Source organism: Prunus persica, chromosome G6 (genome assembly GCF_000346465.2).
Source record: "Prunus persica cultivar Lovell chromosome G6, Prunus_persica_NCBIv2, whole genome shotgun sequence".
NCBI lineage: Eukaryota > Viridiplantae > Streptophyta > Magnoliopsida > Rosales > Rosaceae > Prunus > Prunus persica.
Window position 1 is genome coordinate 17,794,224 of NC_034014.1, and position 17,748 is coordinate 17,811,971.

The following is a 17,748-nucleotide window of genomic DNA, read 5'->3' on the forward strand; positions in this document are numbered from 1 at the left end:
TGCGATTCCAGCTCAGTAGTCCTCAAGTCCAGCCACTTCTGCCCCTTTCAGACTGAAGAGACTGCTATTCTGTTCGTTCTAAAAGCCTTCCAAGGCTTGAAATAGATTTGAGCTTTGCCAAACTCGAACGTTGGTATCGATTTACAGCTGAAACTTGACAATTGAAGTTGCTGACAGTCTAGTCTAGCACAGGCATACCCAGTCCAGCCTGGATCAGAAGCATATATTCAGGCAGAAATGGGAGTCCAGCCTTCTTTTTGTCTTTCTAGAGCTGGTTTTTCCCTTTTGAGTTTTGTAAAAGACAGTTCTACCTAAAAACAGTTCATTTTCTAATCATTTATTCTGGCCAAAACTACCAGTTTTATACTGTGAAAAATTATGAAGTCCTCATCAGTTTGGGGCAAGAAAAGAACTTACTTGGGAGATATTCCTCACCCAAATTCACAACTGCTTGGTTAGAAATCAGTAACTTAGGTCGCAAGTTATCTATTTTTAAAGTCTGCTATGATTTCTCATTGCTAGCAGTGGCATGCTTGCACACTAAAGAAAGTTGACTTGTTGACCAGCCAATGGTTTTCAAGGCAATGGGGAACTTTGCCCTGCCATCACAAAAACAAACATAAAACGGGTGAACAATTTGGCATGCCTAGTGTGACTTCTCAGTATACATACTCCTAGATAAATTTTTCTAAAGTATATGAATATTGGAAGTTCTAGCCAAAACCAACGCTGCGCCATGGAAGGAAATCAAGTAGTTCTCTGAGAAGGACTGGAGTCATAAGAAAGTGATGCGATGCAATCAGCCCATGGCAGAACCAGGAGCAGACGTTCCAGGTATGGCTCCAGAAGATGAAATCAGATATAGGAAGCTGTGTTCCGACAGGAGGCCGCAGCGCAAAGGAGCCAGGATAGTCTAAGCAACATGACAGCCATGATGCAATGGCAAGTTAACAGGCAGTTCAGGAAGGACCGTGAAGCTGCTATGGCCAAGATTCCAAACCCAGATGTTGTGGTCCAGCAGCTAGACCCCCTTACGGCCCTTCACCAGGATTGGCATGGCCATACCAAGAAAACCCTCTCATCGCACAGATGGCTGAAATACCAGGGCATTGAGAGATCCAAGCTAGACAGAGGGGGAGAGCCATTCCCGTCCAAGAGCATGAGGTTCCAGTTCAGCAAGAAGGCACTGCACCAGTTCAGGTCCCCTAGAATCAGCCAGAACCTCCACCTATTCCACAACATGTGGCACAACGTGATCAGCCCTTGGCACTTCTGCCTAAGGCACTGGCTGTGTTGCCCTACAGACCCAGAAGGATAGACCCCAATCCATTCCCTCCACCAGCAAGAGGCAGGAGAAGCAGATGGGGAATTAACCTTTTTGCCAATAATGACAAGAACAAACCGGGGTCAAACTGGAGGAATTATCTAGATCTTGAAGAAGAGGAAGAACATAAGGAGGAAGCTCTGCCCAGGCCATGCAGAATGGAGCACAGGATTAACCGTGCCCAGCCAGAACAGGGGCGAAATCCACACCCTGTCAATGCTTTGAATGACATGGGGGCACTGCAGAGAATGATCAGGGAGATGATGGAGCCTGAAGTCAGAAGAGGAGAAAGGCCTATCTATAGAAAACCATATCTAGCTTACATTGATCATATACCTCTATCCCCAGGTTTCAAGGTACCAAACTTCACCTTGTTCAACGAAGAGGATCCCCATGCTTCATCAGTTGAGCATATAAGCAGATTCTCTATCCAGTGCATAGCCATAGAAAATAACCCTCTGTGAAAGCTGAGGCTTTTTGGAAATTCTTTCTCTGGAGAAGCCTTCACATGGTACACCAGTCTACCAGCTAATTATGTTCAAACCTGGGAGCAAATGGAAAGTGTTTTCCATTACTACTATTTTAGGATCCAGCCAGAAGTCACCATCAGTCATCTTGTTGCCCTAAAACAAAGTGAAGATGAGCCTGATCAGGACTTCATAACCAGATTCAAAAAGCTCAAGATGAAATGCCGGATCCCTATGGAAGAAAGGCACTTCATCCAGATGGCTTAAACCGCGCTTAAAATCTCTATGAGAAAAAGGTTTGACGGGATGCTGTTTGGAGACCTGGCAGAACTGGCAGACAAAGCATCTAAATATAAGGAATGCTTAGGGAAGAAAAACATAAGAGGAACTCTTCCAAAGGCATATACTACAAAACCCCTTCTTCTTTTTCAGTGCATCTGGTTAAGGTGGAATCAGAAGAAGACATAAAGGACTCGGAGGAAAGAGAAATTGCAGCAGGAATGGCAAAGTTGAAACATCCCATTAGCTGCAAGGCTCTTACAAAGCCACCAAAGGACCAGAAGTCGCCACCGTTCACAAGGGGGTTTATTCCAAACAAACCAACACAAAACAAGGTCTATTCCTTCAATTTGACCAAGGTTGATGCTTTGTTTGATGAAATGCTACTACATAAGGCAATAGAGACACCCCACAGGTTGCCCAAGCCAGAAGAACTCAAGGGCAGACAATATTGCAGGTGGCACAACTCTTGGAACCATTCCACCAATAGTTGTGTTGTTTTCAGAGATATCATACATGAAGGAATAATAGCAGGAAGGCTAAAACTGGCTGAGAAACCTCCCTCAGTTACAACAGATCCTTTTCCCCAACCCTAAGTCAACATGGTCAACTTAAATTGGCCAGAACAGAGTAGAGGCAAACCAGCGACAGAAGCTAGCTCCAGCAGAGACAGAAGAGTCACAAGGGAGACTAATCAAAGGCCAAAGGCAACCATCTCAGCTGTGGTAGTATTGTGCAGCAGGTGCAAATGTGAAAGTGAGTTAGAAGTAACTCTAGACAGGTAGAGTCAGCCCGCACCTAGCGTGTTTGACAGGATTGGAACATCATACCAATAAGGCCCAGTTCCAGCTCTATCTAAAGACAGAGCCAGACAAAAGGACTATCTAAGGCTTGCTCAGTGCAACAAAAGAATGACAGAGAAGCCAAAGAAAGAAATACCAATCAGAATGCCAGGAAATGACAAGCCCTTGGCAACTATCATAGAAGGCAAATGGTATTCTGTTGGAAAAAGCAGTAGACCAACTATGGAGCTAACCAGAACGTAGAAAATGAGAGTTCAAAGGCAATACTGCACCTTCCTCAAAAACAGGGGTGAAACACAGGTACTTCCAGAGACCAATTCTGCCAAAAGAGCGAAAAGTGCAAAAGTAGCTCATCAGGCAAAACAAACAACATATCAGCCACAAGAGCTGATGAAGACAGAATCTCCAGGCAGACCTTCTATCCATCTTCCCTCATCCTCAATCAATCGGCTTGAACCCCCACAAGTACAAGGTGAATCCGAAACTATTCCAGTGTAATGACAAGAAGACTGGACTGAAGAATATAAAGAGGAGCAGTTGGACTATGAACCATCTACAGACGACCAGACTGGGCTCCTCGAAACAAAATAACAAAAGAACTGGACAGAAGAGTATGAGGAAGGACAGATGGAGTACGATGGAGAACTGGATGAAGAAACTGAGGCTTTTGGTGCAGAATTAGAGAGTTTATTGCAAGGTGATCTAGGGATTAACATGGTGTTCATCTTGCCAGAGAAATTCATGGCGGCAGAAGGACAAGAAAACACTATGGAGGGAGACGTATTCTCCGAGGAAAGTTTTGAGTGTAGGTTTGCAGAGGTAGAGGAGGCACCAGAACAGCAAACACCTACTGTCAAAACAGGCATAATTGCCATAAAATTGGCTGCAGAACAGCTTTGTTTCTCCAAACCAACCAAGGAAATGGCTAATCACCTCAGACCTCTGTTCGTATCAGCAAACTTTGGGGGTATTCCTATTCCCAAGATAATGGTAGATGGAGGTGCAGCCATTAATCTTCTACCTCACAGATTGCTGAGCAAGATGGGCAGAAAGATCTAATTCCAACGCATCTGACTGTCACCAACTTTGCTGGGGCATCACCAGGACTCATGGAATCCTAGATGTGGACGTCATAGTTGGAACCAAAGGACTGAAGATTGCATTCTTTGTGGTAGACACCACTTCTACCACTTACAATGCATTGCTTGGCAGGGACTGGATCCACCAAAGCCAATGTGTTCATTCCACTCTGCATCAGCAACTAGCCCTTTGGAATGAAGAAGGTTACATGGAGATAGTAGAGGCCGATCCACGACCATTTCTACCATCTACTATGTGTTTTGAGGCAAGGTATTATCATGATGACCTTGGCCTTTTCACATTCTTTGGAGTTAACCAGAACGGCCGCCCCCATTGTGTTATGGCCCAAAGACTCATTAAAGATGGTCTAGCCAGTTATCTAGAAGACTGGAATAGGCCTTTTGTTCTAAACCTCCAGAACTCTGATGTTTAGTTCCAATCAATAGGAAAAGGATCCAGCTGCAACAATCCGATCCATTACAAAAAGATTGTTGATATATTGGGAAGAAACGAAGTTCTTTATGCGCAATCCAGCCATTAATATGGCATAATTCACCCATGAGAGTACTGAAGAACAAGAAGAAAGTTTACAGGATGAAGTACTAGATTTTGCACTAGCAGCACTAGATGATTCTTTAGCAGAACTGGAAGATCCATTACAGGAGATAAACTTAGGGATAGAAGAGGATCCAAGACCCACTTTCATTAGTACGCTGTTAAAAGAACCACTCAAGAGTGAAATCATTACACTTTTGCATGATTTAAAAGACTGTTTTGCTTGGCATTATCATGAGATCTCTGGATTAGATAGAAAACTGGTGGAACACAAGCTGCCAATTAAAAAGGGCTACCTTCCGGTCAAACAAGCCAGAAAAGGATGTCTAAATGAAGCATCCCCCAAGGATGAATATCCTATGTCGATGGTAGATATGCTAGTAGATGGAGCTACTCATAACCAAATGCTATCTTTTATTGATGGCAATACAGGATACAATCAGATTATGGTAGCAGAAGAAGACATCCATAAGAGAGCCTTCATGTGCCCAGGACATATAGGTGCTTTTGAGTACACTGTAATGCCCTTTGGCTTAAGAAATGCAGGAGCCACTTATCAAAGAGCAATGAATTCTGTTTTCCATGATACGATAGGGCATTCTCTATAGGTGTGTATACATGATGTGGTAATTAAATCACCAGAAGAAGGAGATCATGTATCAAATCTAAGAAAGACATTTCTAAGAATGAGACAACATAAATTGAAAATGAACCCCAAGAAATGTGTTTTTGGAGTTTAAGCAGGAAATTTCTTAGGTTTCTTGGTCCACCAAAGGGGCATAGAGATTGACAAAAATAAAGCAAAATCCATCATAGAAGCTTTACCACCTCGGAATAAGAAAGAGCTGCAGAGTCTCCTAGGAAAAATTAACTTTCTAAGGAGATTCATATCCAATTCTGCAGGAAAAATCCAACCCTTCTCCTCTTTGCTAAGGTTGAAGCAAGAACAGACGTTCAAGTGGGAAGAACAACACCAGCAGGCTTTTGAGGAAATCAAGTTCTACCTCTCATATCCCCCAGTTCTGTCCCCACCAAAGAGAGGCAGACCACTCAAACTCTATGTTTCTGCATCAGAAGTGTCTATTGGGAGTCTATTAGTTCAAGATAACGAGGAAGGGAAGGAACATACAGTCTACTATCTGAGCAGAACTCTGACATAAGTAGAAATGAAGTATTCTACAATTGAAAGTCTTTGTCTAGCCTTATACTTTACTGCTGTGAAACTCATAAACTACATGCTGCCATTCACCATCTACATCATTGCCAAGACAGACCTAATCAAATACATGCTAACAAGGCTAATGTTGAGAGGCAGAATTGGAAAATGGACTCTGGCTTTGACAGAATTTTCTTTCAGATATGTTCCTCAGAAAGCTGTCAAAAGACAAGTTGTAGCAGATTTCCTAGCAGACCATCCAGGGGAAGAGATTGAAAACATGGACTCTTTGGATATAGCAAATGCAGATCTGTTGACTAGAGCTCATACTTGCCTTAACAATCCCATCTATTCAGTTCACCTCACACCTTGGAAGCTGTACTTTGATGGATCAAAAACTGATGTAGCCTCTGGGCAGGGATTGTTTTGGAGGAGCCACTAGGGATCAGACACTGTTATTCTTTCCAGTTAGATTTCCAATGCACCAACAACAGGGCTGAATATGAAGCTTTAATCATTGGCCTTGAGATGCGAGTGGAATTAGGAATCCAATCTGTAGAGATCTTGGGAGATTCTATGCTTGTGTTAAAACAGATTGCTGGAGAATACAAGTGCCTAAATCCTTCTCTAGCTGTCTACCTAGTGGCAACCATAAATCTTTTGATAGAATTCTGGGAAGCTACTTGGGAACATATCCCAAAAGAAGAAAACTTTACAACCAATGAATTGGCTCAGATAGCAACATGGGTACAAATGCCTGAAGACTGTGTGCAAAGGATAATCAAAGTAGGAAAGAAAAGTTTACCATTTGTTTGGCCAGAGGAATAGGGATAGATTTCAATTCTACCATAATCACTGAGGATGACTGGAGAACTCCCATCATAAACTACTTACAGTATCCGACCCTGCCGTCTGAGAAAAGAGTCAGAATCATGGCTTTAAATTACCTTATGTGGAATGGAGATTTGGTCCGAAAAAGCAAAGACAAGGTACTTTTGAGGTGCCTGGGAAAGAAAAATGTGCTGGTTAATTAGAAGGTATGGCTACTTCTAGCCAACCATGATGAAGAATTGCATTAACTATTCCAAGGGATGTGAGGCTTGTCAAAAGCATGGACCAATCCAACAGGCTCCTTCAGTTCCCATAAATCTAGTAGTCAAGCCATGGCCATTCAGAGGATAGGCAATGGATCTCATTGGAAAGATATATCCAGCTAGCAGCAAACAACACTGTTTTATCATTGTAGCTACATACTATTTCACCAAATAGGTGGAAGCCAAACCTGTTAAGTCCACTACATCTCAAGATCACACCTTCATAGAAGAGCAGATTATACAAAGTTTTGGCATTCTAGAATCAATCACAACTGACAGGGGATCTTCCTTCATATCTGGAGAAATGCTAGATATGGCAGAGGCATTCAAATTTAAGCTGCTCCAATCCACTCCTTATTATGCTCAAGCTAATGGACAGTCAGAATCAAGTAACAAGGTGATCATCAACATTATCAGAAAAATGCTTGAGAAAAATCCAAAGCAATGACATGAGAAGTTATCAGAAACTCTATGGGCATATAGGACTTCAAAAAGAGAAGCAATTGGCATGACCCCATATGCTCTAGCTTATGGTCATGATGCAATTCTGCCTATGGAAATAGCAGTCCAATCTCTCATAATTGCTTATCAACAGAGTCTGATTGGAGAAGACTACTCTTAAGCCATGCTGCTAGAACTGGAAGGATTGGATGCAAGTAGGATTGATACTCAACAAACTCTTAGCAGGAAAATAGGCTGTATCAAGGGCCTACAACAAAAGAGTTAAAAACATGAGTTTTGAAGAGGGAGAAATAGTCTGGAAAACAGTTCTGCCCCTTGGAAGACATATAGCTGGTTATGGAAAGTGGTCACCTACATGGGAAAGTCCTTTCATAATTAAGCAAATCCTTGGACTAAGGGCATACACATTACATGATCGAGATGGAGACATTCATGCTGCACCAATCAATGGCAATTGGCTGAAGAAATTTTATCTAACTATGTGGGATTCAGAGGCTGTGCAAACAGATCCTGGAATAGAGAAGGAACAAGATAGAATTGTTGTTTGAATTTTGTTCAGAACTGTACTTGTAGATGTTATTTTTAAATCTGTTTTGTTCCCTGCATTCTTTTATTTTCAGTTAAACTAGAAAGATATCAAAAATGCAAAAGTTCCACAAAAAATAGGATTTATATTAAATATAGTCATTTTCCATGACTAAGTTTAGTACATTCAAAATCTGAAAATTTAAAGCCCTAGCTTCCTAAGAGTTTCTTGCAATCCGGCCTTGTTAGTAGAGATTTCTTGCTGGAGAAGCATCCCTTGATGGAGAGAGGCCTCAGAAATTTCCAAAGCTGGTCTAGAAGCTACTACCATGTTCTGCACAAGAAAATGGCCTTGGTCTTGGTACGTAGCCCAGCCCCAAGTTTGTTCTGTCTCTCCCTCAGCCCAGCAAGCTGTTTTTTAAATTCTTCAATTTGTTTCTCCAGCTTGTCAGCAGCAATCTTGGCTTCTTTATATCCTGTAACCATCTGATCCAATTATGTTTTCTACTTTATATAATCAGCCAAGTTGGCTTTATGAGCAGCCTTACAGAACTCGGAGGCTTTAAAGGAGGATTTGAGATCCTCATAGCGGTTGTGGAGATTAAGCACGTGTTGCTCTCAAGGATAGGCCTAGGAGCCATGTTTTCCCTATGCAACAGGTCCAAGTCTTTCATCAGTTGGTCAACAGCTTCTTGGTTTTCATCCAAGTCCAGCTCAGTGGTTTGCCAGATCTTCACTCTGTCCACTGCCTTGGATTTTGCCTTGCCAAGAGTAGAGCTAAGCTTATCCAGTTTGTCCAGCTGGGCATCCAGGTCCATAGCTTCAAACTCTGCCAATTCTGGGTTAGCAAAGGAGGCCATGGTAGATGAACCTGGGAGGGAATGAATAGGCATCTGCAAAACAAACTCAAGTCAGTTTTCAGATAAAGTCAAAATAAGAAAAGAAAGGAGGACACAAAGATACTCACAGCCACAATGGGAGGCCTGAAAGGACTACTCACCACAGCTAGGACCCTAGCAGTCTTGTTCTCCATTACCTGAAAAGAAAAATAACAAATTAGAGAATATTAAGACAAACAGAACGAAAAAGACAAGGCATAAAAAGACTGAAAATACCTCTGGGATAGGAGCAGTAACAACATCAAGGTATTCTGTTTCCACTTCAAGCTCTGGGGCAGTAGGAGAATGTTCTGCCTTCACATCATCAAAAAAGGCCAATTCTGAGCTTGTGGGTTCTGCCCTTTGAGCTTTTTCTTGTTGTTTGGCCAAGGCAATGCTTTCTGCTATTACCTCAGCAGGAATCTTGAGGGCAGCAAGATCACTGATGGTGACTTCTGGCTGGATCCTGAAATAGTAGTCGTGGCAGACATTTTCCATCTGTTCCCAGGTTTGAACAGAATTGGCGGGTAAGTTGGTATACCAGGTGAAGGCTTGTCCAGAGAGAGAATTTCCAAAAAGCCTTAGTTTTAACAGAGGGTTATTTTCTATGGCTATGCACTGGACAGAAAATCTGCATATATGCTCAACCGATGAAGCATAGGGGTCTTCTCCATTGAACAAGGTGAAGTTTGGTACCTTGAAACCCAATGATAGAGGTATCTGATCAATGTAAGCCGGATATGGCTTTCTGTAGGTGGGCTTTTCTCCTCTTCAGGCTTCAGGCTCCATCATCTCCTTGATCATTCTCTGAAGTGCCCCAATGTCATTCAAAGAGTTGACAGGGTGCAAATTTCGCCCCTATTCTAGCTGGATGTGGTCAATCCTGTGCTCCATTCTATATAGCCTAGGCAAGACTTCCTCCCTGTGTTCTTCCTCTTCCTCAAAATCTAGATAATTCCTCTTGTTTGTCCCCAGTCTGTTCCTGTTATTGTTGGCAAATGGGTTAATTCCCCCTCTGCCTCTCCTGCCTCTTGCTAGTGGAGGGAATGGATTGGGGTCCATTCTTCTGGGTCTATAAGGCAACATAGCTAGTGCCTCAGGCAGAAGTGCCAAGGGCTGATCACGTGGGGCCACAGTTTGTGGAATAGGTGGAGGTTCTAGCTAATTCTGGGGGCTTGAACTGGTGCAGGGCTTTCTGGAGGAACTGAAGCCTCATGTTCTTGGATGGGAAGGATTCTTCCCCTCTGTCCAGCTTGGATTTCTCCACCTCCTGGTATTCCAGCTATCTGTGCGATGAGAGGGTTCTCTTGGTATGGCCATGCCAGTCCTGGTGGAGGTCTATAAGGGAGGTCTAGTTGCTGGACCACAACATCTGGATTCAGAATTCTGGCAATAGCAGCCTCATGGTCCTTCCTGAACTGCTTGTTGACTTGCCATTGCATCATAGTTGTCATGTTGTTTAGAGTATCCTGGCTCATTTATGCTGTAGCCTCCTACCGGAACACAGCCTCCTGTATCTAGTTCCACCTTCTAGAGCCAGACCTGGAATATCTACTCCTGGTACTACCATGGGCTGATTGTCTAGCATCACTTTCTTCTGACTTAAGTCCTTCTTGAAGAGCTGCCTGATCTCTTTCCATGGCACAGCCGTGGATTCTGGCTAAAACTTTTAATATTCATACACTTAGAAGATTCTTCTAGGAGTATGTACACTAAGAAGTCCCATTGGACGTGCCAAATTGTTCACCCGTTTTATGTTCGTTCCTGTGATGGTAGGGTAAAGTTCCCCATTGCCTTGAAAACCGTTGACTGGTCAATAAGCCAACTTTCTTTAGTGTGCGAGCGTGCCACTGCTAGCAGTGAGAATTCTAGCATACTTCTTAAAAATAGATTACTTGCGCCCCAAGTTACTAATTTATAAGCAAGCGATTGTGAATTTGGGTGAGGAATATCTCCCCAATAAGTTCTTTTCTTGCCTCCAACTGGTGAGGACTTTCACAATTTTTTACAGTACAAAACTGGTAGTTCTAGCTAGAATAAAGGGAGATTCACTATTATACCCAATATAGGGGCCCAAATTATAAAAATATCCTAATGAAATGGACTTTAGAAACACACCCAAAGCCCATTTACAACATAACAAATAGGCTTTTAACTTCTTATAAATTATAAAACTGCCATCAATTTCTTAAAACAAGCCCAACCCCAAAATCTCATAAAAAATACCTAAAACACTTAATAAGGCATCAAAGTAATTTAATAATTAATATTAAATTCAATAATCCAGTTGTCATTTTTTGGGTTTTTTTTGAGTTTGTTTATAAAAATTCAATGGTGTAGGGTTTATCTATAATATTAGTGCTAAGAATGGGTATTTCACTAAATATCTCCAAAATAAATGATAAGATAGCGAACTGGTTTAGGCAGAAGTGCCTTTTACAAAACTCAAAAATAGAAGACCAACTCTAAAAAGACAAAAAGAGATAGCTGGACTTCAATTTCTACCTGGATAAATGCTTCTGATCCTGGCTAGATTGGATATGTCTGTGCTGGACTGGACTATCAACACTTTCAACTATCAAGTTTCAGCTGTAAATCGATACCAATGTTCGAGTTTGGCAGAGTTTTAATCTATTTCAAGCCCTGGAAGGCTTTTTAAATGGGCAGAATTGGAACCTCTTCAGTCTGGAAGGGGCAGAAGTGGCTAGACTTGATGATTACTGAGCTGGAATTGCACTGTAATACCTGTTCTACTTGATCAAGGCTCTCCATAAATTTGTTGAGGTTTTCATATTTGTAAAACCCGAACTCTGCTTGATTTGACTTATGCTGGACCAAATTTGTAACGAGAGAAATCTCGTTTTGAATGACTTATTTCTCTAAGTCTGAACTAGAGTTGGAAATTTTGATTTGTAACTGGCTTATTTCTTGTGGCTCAATGAGCTTTTGGTTGCTTCAGTGTTTTGAAGGTTTTTGAGATCTTGATCATTTTGAGTTTTTGCTTTTGATTGATTTTTTGGTTGTCCTTTAATCTATTCATCTCCTCTCATATTTATAGGAAATGCTGGAGTGGGTTTTTTAATCTTTAAAATGGGCGGCAGATCTTCAAAAAAATCTTTTCTCTTTTCAAAGCCGTAAAAGAAGCAAGTCATTGTTTTGGCAGATAAGAACCATCAACAATCAGCTTTCATAGAGGTCTTTTCTTTGCTTTTCTGAAAAAAAAAAAAAAAAACCAACTCCTTTTGTTCTATGTTTGTTCCTTATAAAGAGAAAAACTCAATCTGCCATGATGGTCAGTTTGTTTTCCCTGTTTGAACAACTCCCTTGCTCCCTACTTATCACTTGAAATCGTAGTCTGCTTATCTTTTGGAAAGGCCACCTATTTTGGTGCAGAATTGTGTATATAAAAAATAAAAAAAAAGGTTCTGATCTTTTGGCTGCAGAGTTTCAGAGAAGTCTTTCTGTTAATGACCTGCTTTTATTAATTACCAATCAACTCTCTTGTGATAGTTGAAATTATTGACTTTTCAAAGTTAGGTAGTCACGTGGGTTCTGAGAATAGACTTTCCAAAAAATCTGTTGATCTTGTACTCTGGGTTTTGAGATAAATGGTGAGTATTTAGAGGTTGGGCCGAATCGAATTTTTTTTTATTGATCTGCTCTAGTGGTCAATTGCCATTTAAATTGGCATTTTTTACAACTCTGCCATTTCGTGAAAGACGTGGGCCTCTGATGTGTTTTTGGACTCTCTTTTTTTGAATTAAAGCCTAGTCCGCTGTTCTTTTCTGTTTTGTGGGCTTTTTGATTTTGGACAGGGTGTGCCAAATTAGGTCCAAACACTTGCACATGGGCTGAGTGAGCTCCATTGAAATTTTTTTTGAGTCCAGACAATAGCTGAACTGCTATTTGGCCCCTTCATTTTCTTGGTTTAGAAGAAATTTTGGACTATAATTTGGGATATTTTGAATTTGACCTCATGAATTGGAGATAACCTAATAAGTCATACTTGAAAAAAAAAAGTGAAGTGCATTTGGTAACTAGAGAACATTGTCCACCATCGTCTAGTATATTCACATGAACTCAAACAAGCCACCCATACTTGCATTATTGTTAATTATTTTTCATTTCATTTCCATCATTTTTCTTGATTTTTAACCATTGTTATTTTTCTTAAATTAATATTTTCATCAAAATTTTCATGTTTTTAAACTCCTGTCCTGTTGTGGACATCTACATTAATTACATAATTTACAGTGGCAACAAAAATAAAACATGGGTTATAAAGTAGATTTTTCATTCACTTTTCTCGCACGATGTTATATGATAAAGTAAAATTATACCTGTTCCCTAACAACAACGTTGATATGGCCGAGTTGGTCTAAGGCGCCAGATTAAGGTTCTGGTCCGAAAGGGCGTGGGTTCAAATCCCACTGTCAACAAATCTTTTTTTATTTATTAAAATTTTCATATTTGCGATATAAATAACCTTATCCCCCTACCTCTCTCTCTGGTGCATATATCGGAAAAGAGCAAACCCATGACGAGCTTGGCCATGGCTTCTCTCACACTCTCACTCTCAAAGCCTGCCTCTTCTTCTTCCTCCTCCTCCTCCTCTCACTTTTATCGACAATTTCGAACCAGAGCTTCTTCCTCTGCTGCTCCCGGTGTCGAACTCAACACCCTTCAATCCGCCATTGCAAAGGTTCTTCTTCCATTACGCTTTTGGTTTTCATTTATCTATTTTTATTTTTATTTCTAATTTCTCATAAAAATTGCGCCATCACTAATTGCTATGCTACACTTCGTATTCGTAATTAAAGAATTAAAAAAATATATTTTGATTTGAGGAATGAAAAATGAAACTGCAGCTTGTATTGAACTCTTCCTATTAAATCATGATTGCATTTGTTGGTTAAGGCATACTTAATCAATGTACATCCTTTATCATGAGTTAATCATGAAATTTAATATCAGAATGAAAATCAGCTGGAGAGTTAATGTAAATTCTTCCTCCTTCTCTCCCATTTACCTTCATTTCTATTATCTTTATTCGAATTCGTAGATAATTGTTTTAGTTTAAATTTTCAATCCCCTTGCTATTGCTAAATAGATAGAGAGAACATCATTGATTGTTGACGCACATATCTTTGAGAAATAGATCGAAGTTAAATATCGCTATGCATTTTATGCAGAAAGATAGCAGTGCGGTTAAAGAGGCACTTGATCAGCTAAGTGAAGTTGGTTGGGCCAAGAAATGGAGTTCTCAGCCCTATGTCTCACGGCGTACGGTCAGTCTCCGTTACAAGTGTGAAGTTCTGGGAAAGTGCTACTCAAAAAATTACCAACATCTACAAACAAACCCATGCATACATGTACTTGAATGATGATCATCTGTTCAAAGTATTGACTCTTTCAAGTTTCAACATTTATGCACCAGACATCGCTTAGGGAGCTGACAACTCTTGGAATTAAAAATGCAGAAACTCTTGCAGTTCCCAGCGTCAGAAATGATGTAAGTATTCATAAAACTAGTAATTTCTTTGGGCTACTTGCATTCAGAATGTGCGAAAATTGCATACGAAACACGTTCTTGGATGTTCATTACCTCTTCATACAGTGTGCAAGATTGTTTTGCAAAGCCTCAACACCACATTTACTTATCTATCCTTTTTATTTGTGCTTTGAACTTTTATGAAGTTAACTCTCATAGCAGCAAACCCTTACCCAAAACGCCCAAACCAATTCTGAGTAGGATTTAGAATTGTCAGCATCCTCTTGTAAATTTTTCTACCTATTTTCTTCTTACATGTCTTTCAGCGAATCTAATATGATATGGGGAAATATGGGATACTTTACATCTAAATTGGGAATGCAGCTCTTTCTATATGCATTGGTCTCAAACTACTTTTTGTAAATTTGATATCGTTCAGTGATACAGGCGGCTTTTCTATTCACCGTGGTGGGGACGACAGGATTCTTAGGTCTTCTTGCTGGCCAACTTCCTGGGGTAAATTTGATTATATCTCCTTGTCTCTGTAAGTCCACATATAAATTATACATCAACTATCTAAACAGTGTGATTAGGAGGGATTTTCGTAATCCTATATTGTTGTGTAATGAATTTTTTTTTAACTTTCTTTTTCTTTAGCAGTGTATAGTTGATAGTATTTTTCTTTATTTTTCTTTTTCATATATTGGCATTAAAAAAATGCCTTTTTCTACTCTTACACAAATATATGAAATTTTAATCTGGCAAGTTTTCTTACTCTGATCTGGAGGAGGAGATAGGAATATGGTTTTTGGATTTTACAGTTGCAATCTAACCTGGATCACATGATTACTTTTGCATGAAAGTGGAAGGCATTTTCAAAGTCCCTTTCTTGTGTCTGTGACCACACATTAAGCATGTATTGTAGAGCTCTGGCTATATAAGCAGGGCTGAAGAATCCAATTATTATGTAAGCTACTTTTTTTTTTTTTTTGGATGAGGACCTATGTCAGTGCAATTGTATTGCTGCCAGTCTAGCACAAGGCGTTGGGGGACAGACTGGATAATCGATGGCCACTTTCATTTGATAGTTGAAGTAGACAAGAAGACCTCTGTCCAGGATGTCACAAATTAATTAATTACAGATTGTCAACATTTTTACTAAAACAAAGAACTTAACTTCCTTATGCAAACAACTTGAATTGTAGTAGAACTAAGATTAGGATTGAAAGTGAAATGGATTCTTTTTCGCCTTTGTATCAGCCAAATCATTGCCTAGTATTTGTCAACTGCATTTTAGGGATAAAGGTTTACTTGAGTTATTTCCAAATATCATCATTCTTCTAGAACTATTAGCTTAGGTCAATTGTACAATTTTCTTTTACATTACAGAGAAAAGAAGTTGAAAAGCTTCTAGCTCTACTAACATTTCTTGGGTTTGCATAATACTGTTCTTGTAGGACTGGGGCTTTTTTGTGCCATACTTGATTGGGAGCATCTCTCTAGTAGTTTTGGGTGTGGGAAGCACTGCCCCTGGGTAAGACTAAGGTTTAGATGCAAGTGAATTTTTATGCCTTGATGACTTGTGTATTTTTAACAGCATTTACGAGTAATTATCAATATTGTATTTTCTTTATATAAAGTTATCTTCATCTGTACTTTAGGCTTCTTCAAGCTGCCATATCTAGCTTTTCATCATTTTTCCCAGATTATCAAGAAAGAATTGCTAGACATGAAGCTGCTCATTTTTTAGGTACTTCATTACACCACATATTATATACTTAATATCATTAATAATGCATAGATTTTTGTTGCTTGCTTGACATACTGATAAAGTGATTTTTTTTCTTTGAACAGTTGCTTATTTGCTGGGCCTTCCTATTCTGGGGTATTCTTTAGATATTGGCAAAGAGCATGTCAATCTTATTGACGAAAGGCTGGAAAAGCTGATATACAGTGGGCAGCTTGATGCAAAGGAACTAGACAGGTACTTACATGATGGCCATACCTACTGGAATTTAAGATTTTTCTTGAGTAATTTTTCACTTCTTAAACTGTAACAAACGGGCTCTCAGTTCTTTTGAAATAGTGCATCTTTTCACTGTGTCGGGTTCATTGTTTTCTGATAGTATTATTTGGTTTATGCACAACCCGTCAATTTGCATTAAAGTTCTGTTGCAATGTTTTCACATAACTTTATCAATACAAACGTAATACATAATTACACACCACTGCTGGAAATGCCATTATAAATTGACTGGTGGAGAAGAATTAATTTTTTAGTGGTCTTTTAGGTTGGCTGTGGTAGCAATGGCTGGACTTGCAGCAGAAGGTCTGACATATGACAAAGTGATTGGTCAATCAGCTGATCTTTTCAGTCTTCAGGTTTATAACTACCATTTTCCTAAGATCAATTGTTTTCTAGATACTATGTTAACCCAATCTCAGAGACTTCATTAAATTTTTTCAGAGATTTATCAACAGAAGCAAGCCACAGCTTAGCAAAGAACAGCAACAAAATCTTACTAGATGGGCTGTAAGTTCCTCAGTTATACAACCTGCATGCTCCACTAACTTTTTATTTATTTATTTAATGTGATAGAGTACGGATGAAAACCTTGGTTCTTTCACAAATAATTATGTTTTAATTTTTTTGTCACAGCCCTTTTATGGTTTCCTCTGTTAACTGTTAAAAATGATGGAAAAGAGATTTAGTAATTGCACATTTTGTAACAAATTCTGATGCTGGGAAATGTATCGCAGGTGTTGTTTGCTGGGTCTCTCTTAAAAAATGACAAGGAAATTCATGAAGCCTTAATAACAGCCATGTCAAACAAGGCAACTATACTGGAATGCATCGAAGCAATTGAGAAAGCTGCTTGATTCTGCAGTCAGGAATCCTGCAGGAGATTCACTTTCACATGGGACATGCGGTAGGTGCTTAACCCTCATTCTTAATCTGCAACTAAGAAACTTGTACAATTTTCTGTAAGTTACCTTTGCCCTACTGTATATCACAAGATATTCATTCTGTATCAACAAAACTTAAAAAGTTATGACGATGAAATGATTCATTGTACTCATACACGAGCGACTCGAATGGCACTTCATACATTTCCATTTCCATGGGACTTAAATGAATAAGCCCTGGTGATCAGAAAATATTTTGTATAAAGTTTTGCTTGTTTTTGACCAAGTCAGAAAATGAGAAGTTGTTAATTTATTACCCAGTTAGTTGGGAAAAACAGAGAAGATGGTGAATGTTTTTGTATAAGCTGCTTGATCTGCAACTAAAAAGAACTTATTTTGTTGTCTTGGGGTTGATCTTTCATGTAAACAACATACCAATAGGTTTTAAAATTTGGCACCTATGGTTCAATTTTAAAAGGAACTAGAGGTCTGTAGCTTGAAAAAATGGTTGAAAGAGAAGCCTATCCAAGTATCCAACCAATAGGTTTTAAACTTTTGTCTCCTATGGTTCACTTTGTTAAATTTCATCACTGCCCTAACGCAGCAACTTCCTCCCACCTTCTCTCTAATGCATATATGTTAGCCATCTCCACGAATGGAGCTGCATCCTGGGGCTCCAACTCAGATAGACGTCGACGTGCATATTCACCGATCTCTATGTTACGGT

General features: G+C 39.7%; 1 protein-coding gene and 1 non-coding gene across 2 annotated transcripts; both read left to right on the forward strand.

Moving 5' to 3' along the window:
- TRNAL-AAG lies at positions 12,982–13,062 on the forward strand. The gene has a single exon. It is a non-coding gene; the product is annotated as a tRNA-Leu (tRNA).
- LOC18773192 lies at positions 13,100–17,198 on the forward strand. The gene is made up of 10 exons (XM_007205491.2): positions 13,100–13,325; positions 13,816–13,911; positions 14,061–14,135; positions 14,562–14,630; positions 15,572–15,648; positions 15,776–15,864; positions 15,969–16,098; positions 16,406–16,496; positions 16,582–16,647; positions 16,875–17,198. The coding sequence occupies exons 1-10, from the start codon at positions 13,161–13,163 to the stop codon at positions 16,992–16,994; spliced, it is 978 nt and encodes a 325-aa protein (XP_007205553.1). The 5' UTR covers positions 13,100–13,160; the 3' UTR covers positions 16,995–17,198.